The sequence below is a fragment of the Notolabrus celidotus genome, chromosome 21 (genome assembly GCF_009762535.1).
Source record: "Notolabrus celidotus isolate fNotCel1 chromosome 21, fNotCel1.pri, whole genome shotgun sequence".
NCBI lineage: Eukaryota > Metazoa > Chordata > Actinopteri > Labriformes > Labridae > Notolabrus > Notolabrus celidotus.
In genome coordinates, this window is record NC_048292.1 from 13225932 (window position 1) to 13243263 (window position 17332).

At 38.2% G+C, this 17332-nt stretch overlaps 2 protein-coding genes across 2 annotated transcripts in view; both read right to left on the reverse strand.

Moving 5' to 3' along the window:
* Window positions 1-12303, reverse strand: part of LOC117805008 (ras and EF-hand domain-containing protein-like) — an 18730-nt gene extending 6427 nt beyond the window's left edge. Inside the window, exons 1-11 of the mRNA XM_034673526.1 lie at window positions 11925-12303; window positions 10560-10943; window positions 8357-8468; window positions 5499-5688; window positions 5264-5410; window positions 4313-4403; window positions 3009-3104; window positions 1667-1854; window positions 1430-1501; window positions 1243-1291; window positions 1068-1150 (exon numbers count right to left, since the gene is read on the reverse strand). Coding sequence (XP_034529417.1) covers window positions 1068-1150; window positions 1243-1291; window positions 1430-1501; window positions 1667-1854; window positions 3009-3104; window positions 4313-4403; window positions 5264-5410; window positions 5499-5688; window positions 8357-8468; window positions 10560-10706 — 1175 coding nt within the window. The 5' untranslated portion in view covers window positions 10707-10943; window positions 11925-12303. The remainder of the gene's footprint in view (window positions 1-1067; window positions 1151-1242; window positions 1292-1429; window positions 1502-1666; window positions 1855-3008; window positions 3105-4312; window positions 4404-5263; window positions 5411-5498; window positions 5689-8356; window positions 8469-10559; window positions 10944-11924) is intronic.
* Window positions 12304-12391: 88 nt separating this feature from the next.
* ccdc59 (coiled-coil domain containing 59) lies at window positions 12392-16555 on the reverse strand. Its single transcript, XM_034673528.1, has 4 exons — window positions 16289-16555; window positions 15826-16192; window positions 14514-14622; window positions 12392-12839 (listed from the first exon to the last, which is right to left on the reverse strand). The coding sequence occupies exons 1-4, from the start codon at window positions 16431-16433 to the stop codon at window positions 12675-12677; spliced, it is 786 nt and encodes a 261-aa protein (XP_034529419.1). The 5' UTR covers window positions 16434-16555; the 3' UTR covers window positions 12392-12674.
* Window positions 16556-17332: the final 777 nt, after the last annotated feature.

Below are 17332 nucleotides of genomic sequence, written 5' to 3' on the forward strand. Positions count from 1 at the left end.
CTGTTTTTCCTCCTCCAACACATGATTCCCACATTACACCACGGCGGAAATCCTCCTCTGTCACTCAGGAGACACTCTAACAGAGATGATTCGTGTTAAAGAGAATTCAGTCAAGGATCAGTGCAGTTCTGAAGGGTAATGAGAGGCACTTCATTGACATGTGGTCTCCTGTGTTCAGTTATTTACCTAAAGAACTGACTCAACTTCTGATAAGGGGACAAAACGACATAAAATGGACAAACCTGCAGAGAGCTAATCAATAAGCATCCTCCTTTTTCTTTTTTTATTGAGTCTCTAACATCGGTATAGCTTAGCTAGCTTTGCCTTTTGTTATCAGGTATTATATTTACTTGTATATCACTATCATCTCTCTCTCTTACTCCCCTCTATCCCTCTTTCCAGACCCAACTCGGTCAAGGCATGATGGCTGTCTAACATGAGTCTGGTTCTGAGCCTGAGGTTTCTGCATGTTAAAAGGAAGTTTTTCCTCTCCACTGTAACTAGCTAAATACTGCAATGTGCAATGCTCATGGTGGATTAAGGTGGGGTCAGACAGAGTCTTACCCTGTTTTCAAGTTGGGTCTCTGTTCATAATTTGACATAGAGTGGTCTAGACCTCCTATGTTTGTAAAAGTGTCTTGAGATACAATTTGTTGTGATTTGGCGCTATACAAATAAAGGTTGATTGATTGATTGATACTTGGTAGGTGAAAACATATTACAATGGCAATATGCATGACATCGACCTGTAGGGGGGGTTGTCTGGCGGCTGGGTTTTCCTTGTTTGGAATGTATGGTATGATATGGTGGCAGTATGTTATTTTGTTTTATTTATTTATGTATTTTATTTTCTTCTTTTTTTTTTTTCTTCCTTCTTTTTTTCTTCTTCCTTCTCTTCTCTTTCTAATGTAAATGTCTTTATAAAATCCACTCTTGATGTTTTATTTTAAATGTGTAATGTAGTTTGAAAGCAAGATGTATGATTTCATTTAATTATTTTCTGTTTGTGGAAAAACAAAAAAGAATAAAACTCTGTTTAAAAAATAAAAAAAAGAGAATTAAGTCACCTTTTTATCGGCTGGCTGGTGTCGTCGAACATGTCAGCGAGGCCCGCTCTCTGCTTCTGCTTCTTCCTGAGTGAGCTTCGTGGCTAATTCAAAGAAAACAGAGGTTTTGTTCTCTTTATGAATCAGTTTTTAGAAAGACAAACGCTGCTGTGAGAAAGATGAAATATATACTCACTACTCCACAGCATATGTCTCGCTCATCTTTTAAATGCTTGTTCATTTCTCTGGTAAGAGTGAGAAAAGAAAAGAGTGAGAGAGCTGTGGAAACTTAAAGCATAAAAAAGCAAAAGACTTAAAAGTTTAGAAGATTAAGACTAACTGCTGCCCCTTAATCTCTTCTTATGGGATGCATTTACTGTTACCTGAGGAGATCAAGCTGCTTCATGAGACTTTGCTTCTCTCTCTGGAGCCCCTCGGTTACTCTGTACATCTCCCTGAAACAACAACATTACAAACGTCAACACTCGAGCATTTAGTTTTAAGCTTCGATCAAAGTTAAGATTGGTCTACGTAAAAGTAAGCATACATTAAAGATTATAAAATGCTCTTAAATTACACTGGATAATACTTCAAAGTGAGCAACAAGTGTGTGTACTCACATTTCTTTCTCCTGCTGCAGCCGGGCCGCCTGCTCCTGCAACATGGCCAGCTGTTCCTGAGCCAGCCCCAGTTCCTGGCTGGTGCTCTCCAGCGCGCGGGACAGCTCGTCGTTGGTCATCTTCAGCTTCACGTTCTCCACGTGGCTCTCCTGCTTCTCGCTGTTCAGCTCCTGGCACTGGGACTCTAACTGTATAGGCAGCGGGTTAGAGGAATACTCACAGGAATGCAGTGCTAATGCTGGGAGAGTGCACTTAAAGTATCTCAGCAGCAGGAACGAGACTGTATGGCTGCTGTTTTAAACCCCTCCCTGCAATGCATGTAATCTAGCATCAACAACAAACACCGTCCAAACTTACTGACTTGGAATTTCCTTTCCTGTAAAGTTGGATCCAACTCTGCATGTTTTTTTTACATACAAGAGTGTTATGTCTGCGAAATTTCACAACAGTTTCAGAGTATTTTTTTCTGGAATTTCTAGAGTGACATGTTAAATATCATAATTATTTTATTACATTAATAACACCATCCAGTCTTGCTTTTATCACCTTAGGAATATTGCCCGGATAAGATCTATGCTGAATTTTAATGAAACCAAAACCATTATTCATGCTTTTATTTCTTCTAGACTAGATTATTGTAATGGGCTTTTAACAGGTTTAACTCAAAAATCAAGCAGTGAGACTTTTAACTAAAACCAAGAAGAGAGAGCACATTACTCCTGTTTTAATGACCCTACACTGGCTGCTTTTAGAATAGATTTTAAGGTTTTACTTATCACTTTTAAAGCACTTTACAGCCTGGCCCCTGAATATATCTGTGATTTGCTGTCACCCTACCAGCCCGGGCGCAGCCTCAGATCCTCAGGCAGGAACCTCCGTAAAGTTCTCGCCACAAAGTTAAAATCTAAGGGTGACCGAACGTTTGCTGTTCAGCCTCCACGACTGTGGAACGACCTGCCTGAGGATCTCAGGCAAGCTGCATCAGTATCTCCTTTTAAATCCCTGATGAAAACATATTTGTATCAAAAGGCCTTCTTGTAATATTGTTTTATCCACGATTTTACATTTATTTTTAATCTAGTTTTATTCATGGTATTCTTTTATTCACCCATTGTTTTATTTGTTATACTGATTTTTATTGTTTTGATTGCTTTTAGTAGTTTCTCTCTTACTCTTTTTTCAGCTGTTCCTCTTAAACTGTCCCCCCCATGCTTTGTTCTCTTTATTGTGGGTTTTTATGATGTAAAGTACTGTGTGACGTCTGTTTTGATAAGTGCTTTATAAATAAACTTTATTATTATATTATTATTATAATGTATGTAGCTTGAAAAATGAGACTCACTCTTTTCTGCTTCTGGAAAAGATGGTCCAGCTCTTTCTCCTTTGAAGACAGTTGGTCCTCCATCTCCTGGCTGCGCAACTGAATACGCTCAGAGTCCTGACATAAAGGTTAAAGGTCAAAGGAGTAGGCACACTATACAAGATGAAGACCATGCCCCAGAGACTAGAGTAATATTGTTTTCAACTATCTTGCTGTAAAATGTTATAATGACATGACTCCTCTTCCCACATTGAAAAATACAGACTGCAGAAATTAAAAGTTAACAACATGTATCCTTCCACTTCAAGGTGTTCAAGATGTCAAAAGTTGCGTATCAGACCCATTTAGCTTTACATTTTTTAGAAAGTCAAAAATCCTCTTGTACATGCACATCTAAAACTCAAGTGTTTGGCAGCACATCATTAAAACTGTGTGGGGATAACTTTATTATTGTCTACGACATAGCAGCAGCAAATACAGATGGTCAGTGTTGGTCATTAGCTGAATAAAATATCCAAAAGATGTTATTACCCTGAAAATAATCTGCCAATAGAACAAGTGAAAATTTGCTTGGTAAGATTTCTTAAAATAAGACGTAATATTTAGAAAACTGTGACCCTAAAATTAGCAGGGAAAACTTATTTTAAGCAATATTTCACCAGTATTTTAAAGCTTAGTGTCTCAGAATAAGACAGGAATGCTAACAATTAGTATTTTTTCACTCAAAAAAAGATTTTTGCACTAATACATTTCATGTCAACTTCTTCATTTGAGATATATTCACCTTAATTTGAGTTGTATTATAGCAGCACTTCTCTAGGTTTAAGACCATCAATGGAGCTGTTTTCTGATAGATTCTCCAATAAAATGCATTTACTTAAATCAAGTAAAGTGTTTGTCTTAAATCAAGATTATCTGTCTTCTACAAATAAGATCTCAGCTTTGAAAATGTATGAAATGTAAAATAAACCTTGTTTTTTCTAACTTCTAACTTACAACTCAAAACAAGATCATTTCAAGATGATTTGACTTAACAAGATATTTAAGATGCATTGTCTTAAAACAAGTCCCTCTATCTTGCTCAAATGTTACTTGTTAAGTAAATTAATCTTAAATCAAGTGGGATAACACATTTTGATTAAAATTGGGACAATTTCACTTGGTAAGATTTTGAGTTTTTGCAGTGTATCATCCCTGTTGATATAATTACATTTTTCTACAGTGAAGGTAAAACATTAAAGTGAACAACAGCCTGTGCTTTGCAGCTTAAAGAAGTGTTACTGTGTTTTAAGAGGGAGGGTTCATTTGTGTTTGATTTCTCGCACCTTCAGAATCAGCCTCTCCTTCTCGTTTTTGATCTGCGCCTCCATCTCTTCATATAAATTCCGGATCTCACTGTCATGTGTTGCAGCCCGTCTGCAAACAAGGAAAGCACTCATTAGACTATCTTGAAGGTTAATCAGTGAAAGACAGGACCTATGACATAATACAATATCTAGGAACAGAACAGCTTTGTTGTCTCGGTTGAGCTTAGGGTTGAATTCTACCCTCGGTATCTGCAGTAACATGTAAACACAGGAACGAACGCACACACGCATGCAGTAAAGCTTCATTTTCAAAAGAATACTGACTGGTATTTACATCCCCTCTGTCAATGGTTAAGACTTAAGCAGCCAATTAGTAAAGTCTAGAGGTAAAATAAGCTGTACCCTGCAGTACCATGGGAAAACTACTACATCCATGTTCTGCACAAGTCTCAGTCACTCTGAACTTTGACATCATCTTCAAACATGTTGCTCTGAAAATCATGCGGATAAATCTGTCTAATATTTAGATGTACACTTACAATGCGTCACACCAGTTTTTATATCTCTTCAGGCATAGCATCACTGAATTTCCACACATGAAGAGGGGGGCTCATACTCCAGATTAGTGGTCATGTGACATGTATGAAGGGGTTGTTCTACAGAGAATTACAGGTCATTCCGTGCAAACACTCTCAAACACACAAACCCACTGTTATGTACCCGACAGAGAAAAAAAAGATTTGCTCTGTGTTGTTCTTAAAGAACCGTACTTAAAGGCTTTAAGTGTGGGAACCAAGTGAAAGAGAGGGCTTTTAACCCATGCCCCCTCCATCTCTTTTTGCATGTTGTTCTGTTCTGATCTCATCTAGCACACTTTAAGGCTGGAGAAATGCTCGACAAGCGCAAAACGCCAAATTTGGAGAGGTAATACAGTTCCTCCAAGCCATTAGTGCAGGAGCATCTGATTACCTCTGGAGGGCGCTCTCCATCTCCTTCTTCTCCTGGTGGGCTTCTTTGATCTGGTAGGTGACCCTTGCCAGGAACTCCTCGAAATTGGACAGAAGGTGAGGCTCATCTCGCCGGAGCTGAGCCCAAAGACTGCGCACCTCACCTGGACTACAGAGAAGACAAATAATCAACACCTGGGTGTTTTTAATGTCACATTTAGCAAAATACACACACAAATTGATAGTTTTATACTCACTCCTCAAACACATTAATGGCACCCAGGCTTTCCAGCAGCATACAGAAGTGCCTCTCCTCCTCGTCTTCAACTCCTGACAGCTTAGCTTCCCATTGGCTCTGATAAAAAGCCTCCTTAGTCCGAAAGACTGAGCCCGGGGCCTGGATTTGGTCATCAGCTACAGAAATCCTCCTGCCATGGAGGAACTGACCTAAAGTTACACCCACATCGAGGGAGAGCAGGATGTATTAAAGGGTGGTGGCAGTATTTTTAGTTGAATACTTCATCATCTGGACATTAGGGTACATTTCCGTAACGTACCACACTACAAGTAGACTCTTTTTGTTTAGAACTTGTACTAGTATAAGTAGAAAAGATGAATCAGGAGGGTGAAATGCAGGCTAAAGATTAAAAAGATAATGCAATAGGAACAACATCCACTGTTAACCCTGGCCTGACAAATACATGCTTATAGCATGAAAGCATGAAAAAAATAGCAAATGTTGACAAACTTAACTCTCCTGATATGTTTGTTTCTTGGGAATAGCAATAATCTTCCTGGGTCAAATTGACCCGGGGCATATTTAATGATTCAAAAGTGTCAGAACCCCAAAAAATCCCTATAAACTCATTATTAACTCCATTAATAACCATTTAAATCAATAGATAGTGCATTGATGTTCTATAATTATCACAGATCATGGTTCAATGAGGATAACTCACTCGTTTTTTTAATGAAAATTCATGTTAAAACTTTTTTTTATGTACATTGAAAAGTGATTGGGGTGAAATGTGTCACACAGTTGCAAAGAAACATTTAGTATTTGACACTTCTGACCCACGGACAGTATCTATGTAATATAAATATGCTGTGTGTGTGGGGGGGGGGGGGGGGTAATTTCACACATTTGCAAATGTGTGAAATGAACCATTTTCATTGTTCACGCTAATTAAGCCAAGCAGGTTTCATAGCAAAAAAAATACTTTTAACATTTTGTTCTAGATTTATGAACTTTAAAATGGATCAATTTGACCCGCCACATGGATATTTCTCTAGAGCTGAGTCATTTTATCAATTTCACAACTCTTCTCTATTTGGGCTACAGTCACAGAACCACTGTGGCCATGCTGAAAGTGACCTATGAAATGTTAATTCCAGGTAGCAGCAAAGATGTTTTGAATGTTGAATTAGCTTCAGTGTGAATTTACAAAACAAAGCATAGCCTACCAAATGTTGTGAGTAGCAGGGAAGTAGACAGTTAATAAAGCTGTAGAGTAAAATTAAATATTTGAATGAAAAATGTTACACAACTGGCCGTCCAGCCTAGCTTGACAAATGTGCTTATGGATTTAAGGCTAAACTTTATAGCTGTGCAAATGAGAAACTGCTTCATCTTCCTCATTAAAAGGTGAACTTACATGTATAAAACACTCAGATCTATTAATATAAAAGCAACCAGGGTTTTTGCTGATACACACTCACCTTGTTCTAGTATGAGCAGTGGCTAAAACTCAACAAGATTTGACTATGCTAGCAAAGTTCAAGCTAACTTTAAAAGCAAGTAATATCAATATAATATTAAAAGCTAACTTTAGTACTGTGCAACTGAATTAGGTCATTTAATTTGTTGACACTTTTGTACAGCATGCATCATTAAACTTTCACTTTTAGCTAAAATTAAGTAGCTTTTACAGGCCTCAACCACCAATGTCCAACATGCATAGGATTGTTACAGTTATTATTATTTCAGTAATTTGAACTTTTATCTTATTCTATTTTTATTTATTTATTCATTCATTTATTTATTTTATTTATCTACTCAGTTTTATTGATGTTTTTAGCCGTAGTTCTTTTTTCAAAGTCTTACACTCACCCTTTTTAAATCTATTTATTTTAACTATTTTTGTTCTTAATTTTGATGCTTTAACTTAATTTAATTACACATTTTTATTTTTGGTGTGCATTAGTCTCTATTTCATTTAGTTATTATTATTATTAGTAGTAAGTAGTATTAGTAGTAGTAGTAGGAGTAGTAGTAGTAGTAGTAGTAGTAGTAGTAGAAGTAATAGTAGTAGTAGTAGTAGTAGTAATAGTAGTAGTAGTAGTAGTAGTAGTAATAGTAGTAGTAGTATTATTATGTTATTATTATTATTATTATTAGTAGTAGTAGTAGTAGTAGTAGTAGTAGAAGTAATAGTAGTAGTAGTAGTAGTAGTAGTAGTAGTAGTAGTATTATTATGTTATTATTATTATTAGTAGTAGTAGTAGTAGTAGTAGTAGTAGGAGTAGTAGTAGTAGTAGTAGTAGTAGGAGTAGTAGTAGTAGTAATAGTAGTAGTAGTAGTAGTAGTAGTAATAGTCGTAGTAGTAATAGTAGTAGTGGTATTATTATGTTATTATTATTATTATTATTATTATTATTATTAGTAGTAGTAGTAGTATTATGTTATTATTATTATTAGTAGTAGTAGTAGTAGTAGTAATAGTCGTAGTAGTAATAGTAGTAGTGGTATTATTATGTTATTATTATTATTAGTAGTAGTAGTAGTAGTAGTAGTAGTAGTAGTAGTAGTATGTTGTTATTATTATTATTATTATTATTAGTAGTAGTAGTAGTAGTAGTATTATGTTATTATTATCCCCTTATATGTGTTGCCATTGTTTTATCTCTGCTTCTTTCTTGTTTTTTAATCGCTGTAAAGCACTTTGGGTTGCATTTGATTTGTATGACAGGTGCTCTGTAAATAAAGCTTGATTGATTGATTGTTACATTTTATAATGACATTAATAAATGCTACATTTTGTCATAATTTGACCCTGGTTTCATAGAGTGCCTTAGCTGTGTGAAACAATCAGACCTCAGACAGAAAGACACCTACTGAATCCAGAAGTGAATGCCTCCAGCGTGAGGTAACCAGCATGGTCTTTATCCAAAGAGTCAAACACGTTCTCAAGCTCCTCTGCGGACAGAGGCAGCTCTCTGTGGAGTCTCTGCCAGGAAAAACATAAACACACAGGATGTTAAAATGCTGTTGTACTATGCTGAACAGAACAGGATTTATAGCAATGCTAAAAATGATCTGACAATGGCAGAGTAAGGAGTAACATTGGAGAGAAACTGTCATGAGACTATAACTTTTATCAACAACTACAGTATCTGACTCCTTATTCTTAAGCACAATAGACACTGGCACCAAGTGGCTGCCTCATGTTTCACCGTGCAGAGCTTTTCTTGGAAACACTCGACACAAACAGCAGTGATAACAGGAGTGATGCTCACAAGCGCTCCATCCTGATTAACTGACAACACAGCTCAGACATTGTTAGCACTTTGAAGAGGCGTGTGTTTTTTGTTCTGAGAGTAGATGTGGGTTAATGTGAGCGAGCTGAACCTATACTCATAAACATTTCCATCAATGGTGCTTCACCGGCTGAAAACAAGAGCGTTGAGTGGGTGAAGGGCTTCTTTAACAAAGGTGATGTAACAGGGAAAAAAATATCACAGAATCAAGCAAAAGCGTCAACACTGACATGAAGTGTTTCCTGCTTGCTGTTCACTGCAGGGCACTACATTATACTGCAGGTAAAAGCATACACTTCACCTTATGTTCATCTCAGTGGAGGCTTTATGTATCCATGAATTTAAAAGAATGAGACATATTGAGTGTGTGTGTCCTGGAAAAACACAACTCTAAACAGAGAGTGGAACAAAATAACTAAGCAGCAATTGTGATAACTAATTAAGAACAAGTTAAAAGTTCATGGTCTGTAAACATAAATATGTCTTCTTTTTTGGACATAGATTAGAGTTAATTGAATGAAGTTGTTTGACAACCTGTGTTTGGCCAATCAAAAACCTTTCCAACAGACAGGCTTAACACTAACTGTAAAAATTGTTGCCAGATTGAAGTGGAGAACAGCTTTTTGTTGCCAAAAGTGAAAGTGTTTGTCAAATAAAGTTATCATCTGTTTTGTTTTTGATTTGTTTGTTTGTTTTTTTGGTCCAAAATGCTGCAGCCAGGCTTCTGACTGGTTCCAGGAAGAGGGATCACATCAGTCCCGTCTTGGCTTCCCCTCCACTGGCTTCCAATTGCTTTGCTTTTTTGGTTTTAAAGCTCTGAATGGTCTGGCCCCTCCCCATATAATTGACCTCCTGAGACCTTACAAAACCTCCAGGCCTCTGAGGTCTTCTGACATGGGTCTCCTGGCAGTTCCTCGGTCAAAATATAAGCTGAAGAGCGACCTTGCTTTTAGTGTAAAGGCCCCGCGTCTTTGGAACAGCCTCCCCTCCTCAATCAGGGCCGCCCCCCTCTGTTGACTCTTTTAAGACTCTGAAGAGGTTCTCATTTCCAATGCTGTGCTTTCCCTGTCGTTTATTTGTCTCTTTTTAAATGATTGCTTGTTTGGTCACACATTGTGGGGTTTTTTTTATGTATTGTACAGCACTTTGGTCAGCTTCTGCTGTGTTTTAAAATGTGCTTTATAAATAAATTTGACTTGACTTTTTTAGGGAGCAATACTTGTTGCATATTTTATTTAAACATTAGAAGAAGTTTTTACCACAGATGGCAACAAACGGTGAAGACTTGGTTGCCAATTTTTAAAACCCCAGGAAACAGAAACCTGTCATTATTTTGCTATCCAGCATATACATATATTTAAGACTTAAGTACATGTGACCAAATCATTTGATTGCACTTATATTAATCCTGAAAATTTAAATAATTATTTCCAATGTTCACTGTAAAACTTGGCCACCAAATATTTACCTTTGATTGCCAATAACTTGAAGCTGCCAATTACAACCTGACGACCAACATTGTTAAGAACTGAGGCATGCCTTTGAGCTCAATGACGAAATAGTCCATTGACTGAAAGTTAACAAAAATTCATCTGTCAGAAAGTCAAATTAAAGAAAATAAAGCAAAAGTTAATTTCTATCCTCAATAGACTGGAAAACACACACACACACAAACACACACACACACACACACACACACACACACACACACACACACACACACACACACACACACACACACACACACACACACACACACAGAAACAGACTCTTTCTCTAACCCTCATATCCGTGCGGGTAATGAAGCCTTTGCCCTCCACGTCACAGGTCCTGAAGAACTCCTTGGTCTTGTCCAGCAGGGCGATCCGACCCCAGTTTGAGCCCCTCCTCCCTGGGCTCAGTCCATTCACCCGGCCCTCCTCCTCCATGTCTGGGACTCTTTATTTTTGTCTCACACTTGAGCAGCGTGGAGTGTAAAGCTGCATGTATTTTAGCATCAGTGAGGGGTGGAATCAGACATCAGGGCCTCTTCACTGCCTCTGTATCCTGTGCTCTGGGGGCTCTTACGGTCACCATGACGACAGAAGCAGGAAGTAGCACGAGACGATGAGACTGCTGATAACGTTTTTTGGCTTATTAATACACCCAGAACTGGTTTCAGGCTTCTATAAGACAAGACAAGGAAAAAAATTGTGAAAGCATGATTACATTTTGGAGAGCAGATGAATACTTAGAGGTCACACTCCTTGTAACAGTCGCTGGTTCAACTCTCGGCCTTGACCTTTTGCGGCATGTCTTTTCCTGCTACTTCCCACATGTCCCCTCGCTTAATCTGTCCTATCAAATGAAGGTAAAAATGTCCTAAAAACTAGGCTCACTTAAAAAAATGTTGACTTTTAAGAACACTGTCTGAAAATGTTGGGTTACACAAGCATTCACAATAATGAAACAGCACCACAATTATTACAGCTTCACAATACTTCCCCTTTCTAATAAGCCAAGAACAAGAAACACACAAAGGTATGTAAACACAGTGTAAAGGATTATCTTAATACCCAGCCATACAGAACACATGACAGCGTAATGCCTGCAACACTGTAAGAGAACTCAGGGCTGCATTTTATCCCCTGTGAGAGAACCTGTTTCATTTATATTTTAATGCAGCTCGTCCTCTTAAACAAGGATTTGAAGAACAGTCTTTTTTGCACTGTTAAAGGCTGGGTTACAAAGTTTTTTTTAAGTATATATCAAACAGATACCATGTGACATATGAGGTGTTCATTTTGGAAATCAAAGTGAGACGCTTTGTGGAGAAACAAGTTTGTTTTATCTGATAGCAAAAGATATAGGAATCCAAATAAAAGAGAAGCTAAATCAAGATTATGTTGTTATACTTCTTTTACAGAACTTCTCAAACACATCGAAGTTCAATCCGTCACAGAGGCCTCATTTCTTTTTACCCCTTGCATTATAACAGCCCTGTACTAATACTCAGCCTCATTAAGGATAAAGAACGAGAAGAGTTTTGCACCTTTATTTGCAACTAACAAAGTATTTTCTGCTCTTAAACTCAAGTTTCAATATACTTTTCTGCAAAGTACAAAACCATACTTTAATAAACCATAAAGAGAAGAAAATAGTCTTACCTTTTACAACTGGTGCCCACACAACAAACTAAAGCCTCTCTCTCCTCTCAGCATCAACAGACCTGCAGTGTGTGCACGCTGTGTGTTTAGGAGGTCTTGGCTCACAGATGAAAGTTTGAGAAGTCATTCTGCAACCATGTGATGTCATGAGGAAGCAGCCTGAGGGCTGTGCAACCAGCATTCACACAAACACACACACACACACACAGCTGCTGCTAAAGACGGAGGGTGGGAGTGTAAACCAGGATACAAGAAGGCTGTAACATGTTTACATCAGCTATTACTATGACAACAGCAGCCACAGATTTAGTTACTTGAATAAAAATGTGTCATGAGATTTATAAGGGTTGATAAAAGTGTAAACACTTGACTGTTGCTTCATTCTTTAACAGAGACTTAGTGTTTTGTACAATGGATATTAGCCAACATTTGAATTTTTGGCTTTTTTTTTTTTTAAATGAAAGCGCTTTACAGGAAACTTTAATTTTTATTGATGAAAAACATCTTGCATGAGATCTTTGTATCCTACAGTGCCCTCTGCTGGTCAGGGGCAAAATTGCAGCCAAACATTCTGTACAAATATAAACATGTCTATCACTTCTTAGCACAGCTGTCAGAAGCTTGTTTTTGTTAAAAGAACAATCCTAAACATTTTTGATAAAAATGTCCTTAAGCACCTTATTCAAATAAAAAAACAAGGTTCACTCCTTTCTGTTTGAATGTTCAGTCTCAGCTCTGACTGTGTGTGTTTCATTTCCCGCTTCCTTGGATCTTTTGAAGTAAATGCTCCATCTGGAGGTTCAGGTTGGGCTGTCCTTTTTTAGTCCTTTTGCTCAGCATCTGATAAGTCTCCATCTTTTTCTGTTTGTACATCTTGGTGGCTTCTTCCCTCTGCTGCTTGTTCTTCAGGTACTCCTGGGGTAAAGGAAAATATATAGAAGAAAACATGACAATGTGTTAGGAGTGTTACATGGATAGAATTCAGTACCGCATTCCAATAGGGTCCCAATCATTTTATGTTACCTGACTACTTCATTCTGATTGGTCAAAATACCAAAACATCAGTGGTTAATTCTCAACCCTGGGGCCTACCTGATCGCACACATTATATCAAATCACTCCGTGTAAGGGAGTCTATCAAATTTCACCTCTGCCAGTTGACACTGTGGCAAAAGTGTTATATTCCGTAAGCATTCTATGTCTGTAGGCTAAACACCATAGAGGATATTTTTAGGGATGCATCGAAATGAAAATTCTTGGCCGAAACCAAAACCCGAAAATGAGGAAACTAAGGCTGAAAGCTGAAAACCAAAACACCGAAATAAATTATTATGCCAATCATTAGTAGGGAGACTGGGGACAGTTGTAACATTTCACTCCTTGGATTTGAGATTAAGCCATGCATTTTCTGTTTGTGTTGCACAGACATTTTCTAGGCCATTTATTAGCAGACACTTGAAGCTAGTTTGAATAGCAGTTTGAACACACTGGGTTAAAAGAGCTCAAAGTTATAGACAGAAATGTCAAAAATGTTACAACTGCCTCCGGTCTCCCCTACCATTGCATCTATGGCTATGACTGTGTACTAACCTCACTAAAATCAAGGATCTCATTGAACATATCAGACAACAAGAGTGCATGCCCCTCATCTGGTTCAGAGAGACGAGTCCTTTTTTCTGCGCTCTGTTTTCCTTCTCCTTCGCCGTGCGCTTCTCCGTCTCCAAGCGGGTTCTCCAAATCCATCGCGGCCTGGATCATTTCTCGTGCGCGCTGCTTTATTCCCACATCCAAGTAATGATCTTTATAACGCGGATCAAGTACAGTCGGGATGAAGTGCAGAGGATCCGAATAGATCTCAGTGAAACGTGTGCTGACAGACTCTTAGAGTGTACTTTTCATTGTTTTCACTCCGTGGTCCGTCTCAACCTCTTTGCTTAGAAGACGCTTTAGTGCTGCAATTAAAGGAAGAACGGATGCAGGCATGTTGGCCCTTATCCAGACAAGCGCGTACTGGATGTGGTTTGTCCTTGCCTCAACACAACATTCTGTGTCAGCCGTGTTGTTTCAGTAATAAAAGTCTTTCGGATGAAAACCGAAAATGCACTTTTGGGCCATTTTCGTCCGAAAATATTTGGTGGACGAATTTTCGGTGCATCGCTAGGTATTTTCGGTATTGGCTGAATGAATTAGAATTCCGACAGGATGAGCACCATTGCGATGATGTCTTGTATCACCCTAAAGGGATTCCAATTGGCATCTCCACCTGCTCACTATACATAATTCCTTATGTGTTTATCCTACTGTTCATAATGTTAATAAAAGGCTTGCTGAGAAACGGCAACATCCGCTCTGATGTATTCTTTATCTATCTCAGAGAAAGGGTAAGAGTCTTATCTATAAAGAGAACTATCTTACATATACTTTTAACCATAAAGTTGTATCTTTAAAAACAACTGTACATAACATTTATATTATTCTAGGATGACTTGCAACATTATTATCTTAGATAATAATAATAATAATAATAATAATAATAATAATAATTGCAGTCGTTTTTGTTAAGTAATAATAATAATTATAAACTGTCACCTCTTTCTTATGTCTCCGTTTTTCTTTTATCGCCTCAAAATCTTCTTTTGTCTTCTGGTAGGATGTCTTCTTCAGCATTTTTTTCTTCATGCGGTTACTGATTGGAAGACTGTAAGAGAATATCACAAAGGCAGTATTACTCCACTGATCCTCATGCACTGAAACACTGGAAGAAGAATGAAAGAAGTAACAGAACTACACTCTGACATTTTCTTACATTATTATGACAAAAAAATAGTCAAGTATAAAAGCTCACATTGTGTCCTCACACATACATTCCTCTGATGAGCACCTTTAACATCAGAATGACACAATTAAAATACTAATGGGATGAAATCCATCTATCACATTACACTTGCAACTTTAACCCTCCTGTTATGTTCGTTTCTCTGGAACAGCAATAATGTTCCTGGGTCAATTTGACCCGGGACATATTCAATTATCCAAAAGTGTCAGAACCCCAAAAATCCCAATACACATTTTTTTTTAAATCTAATGTTTAACTCCATTACTAATCATTTAAATCAAGATTTAGTCCATTGGTGTTCTTTAATTCTCACAGATCATGGTTAAATGAGGATAACTCACTCCTTTTTTATTAAAATGTATGTTAAAACTTTTTTTAATGTACATTGAAAGCCCCAAATAGAAATACAATAGTTTTACATGACATAGATTTTTGTTTATTTTATTTTAAATTTTGAATCATTTTATTTTTATGAAGCGATGTTTATAAATTAACACAACACCTCTTCTGTCACATGCTGCCCAGATTTGTATGCTGCATTTAGCTGGTTTGGAAGACATATTGTCTAAAATAGACTTTAGAATGGGTCAATTTGACCCGCAACACAACAGGAGGGTTAAAGAACACCTAGGGCCCTCAGGTGTCACTGCATTAAAAACAGACATGGCTCTGTAGTGGAAATCACTGCATGGGGTCAAAATCACTGTGTTTGAATGCAGATTTGCAATGCATCCACAAATGCAGATTACAACTTTACCATGCAAGGAAGAAAACATCAACAACCATGATCCACGAATGTCAGAGGCTTCTCCGGGCTTGGGCCTGTTTAAGATGGACTGAGGTGAAGCAGAAAACTATCCTGTGGTCTGATGAATCAAAATTTGACTTTCTGTTTTGGTATCATGGTCGCTGCATCCTCCATTCAAAGGAGGAGAAAGACCCCAAGCTTGTAATTAGTGCACATTCCTGAAGCCAGCATCTGTGATCACCGAGGCACTTAAGTTATCATGCTTTATGTCAAAAGAAGATTCAGACAAAACTTCAGGGACTCCACACATCCCTCACCTTTCTTCCTCTGGAGCTCCTGGCACTTTATGGTCCCCAGTGATTGAATGTGTCTGCTCAGATCCGCCAGTCACGTCTGGATCTGCATCAACAGGTTCACTCTGACGTGCAGCAGCATCTTCATCTTTGCCTCTCTCTTCTTTCCTCTCCTCCTGGACTTTCATCCTCAGCTTACTCCGGTTCAGTCTATGCGTCCAGGCCTCACTTTTTAGTTTCTCTGCCTCGGCTAAGTACAGGTGCCTGAGGTTTTCTGGGTACTGCTCCTCGTACATGGATTTGGACCCAGGGTTCCTCTTCCTTTCCTTCCGTAGCAGCTTGTTGTACTCATGTTTGACTTTTTCCTTCCTCTTGAAGGCAAACCCTTGACCTACAGACAGAAAACATGACATGTCAGTTTAATTAAAAAGATATTTTCTCCAGGAACCAGAGCATTATCAGTACTGGTGTAGTTCAAAACACGTACCTTCCTTAACGCTGCCTTCATACAGTTTGTGCTCAGAGACCCATTTCCTCTTCTTCACACCCTGAGTTTCATTTTTTGACTTCCTCCAGTTTCCATCTCTCCTTACTGCTTTGTTTTTCTCCATTTTCCGATCTGTCGATGCCATTTGTTTGATTCTAATCTAGAGAAGTCTAATGTTTGCTGCACCCTGCGTGGCTTCGTTTACATGCTTACAGACGCAGAGTGATGACGTAAGGAAGAAATGTCGGGCATCCGGTCTTTTTCTTCTTCGTTGGATATATACGGCAGTCATAACATCCATTTATAACATTTACTGCCACCACATGGTACAACTTTGTGTCACTCTGTGCTTGCTTTCTTCTGTCTTTTGATTCCACCATTTTTTTTGTTGTGGCAAAATCACAGCTCAACCACAATATGAGGACACTGTTTCATTTTCATCTAACAATGGCAGCACGTAGTGGGATTTGAACCGAGGAAATGAAAGGTAGCAGGCCTATCCTCAACACAACAGGGCAGCTTGGATTAAAGCTGCTGTTGGTATTCACAGAGTAAACATCTGTTCAGAGAGAGGGACTTCAAATGTCAACACTATCCCTCCTAACCAGATTTCCTCTTAGCCCCCCAACACAGATCGGTATGTGCAGTCATGACAGTGCTGGACTCATAACCAATCAGGAGGATGTAGTAGGGGCCGCCACTTAACCAATCAGGACAGAGGATTGGAGATTAGCTATGATTGGTCCGTCATAACGGGAACAAGGGGAATAATAACATTGCTTGATACAAAGGTGTTGGAAAACACAGAGATTTCACAATAGTCTCAAATAACTCCACTTCCTGATGAGTACCGATGGATATTAAGACCTTTTCTCCAAACCCAGCAGAAAAAAAGTAACGTTTTTTACACGATTCCTATCAACAGCAGCTTTAATTTTGTAGGTCTTTTAATTCCTTCATTTGGATATTATACTTCAAAAGCACACTCTATGCTACAGTAGGATGGAAGTGATTTAATTCCATCTCCCAAGGAGAGTTCGCAAC

Coding starts and splice junctions, on each gene's coding strand:
- ccdc59 (XM_034673528.1), bottom strand. CDS start 16,433: ATGGCATCGACAGATCGGAAAATGGAGAAAAACAAAGCAGTAAGGAGA. Junction 14,623..15,825: donor GGAGCTCCAGAGGAAGAAAG/GTGAGGGATGTG, acceptor ATTCTCTTACAG/TCTTCCAATCAGTAACCGCA. Junction 12,840..14,513: donor AACGGAGACATAAGAAAGAG/GTGACAGTTTAT, acceptor CCTTTACCCCAG/GAGTACCTGAAGAACAAGCA.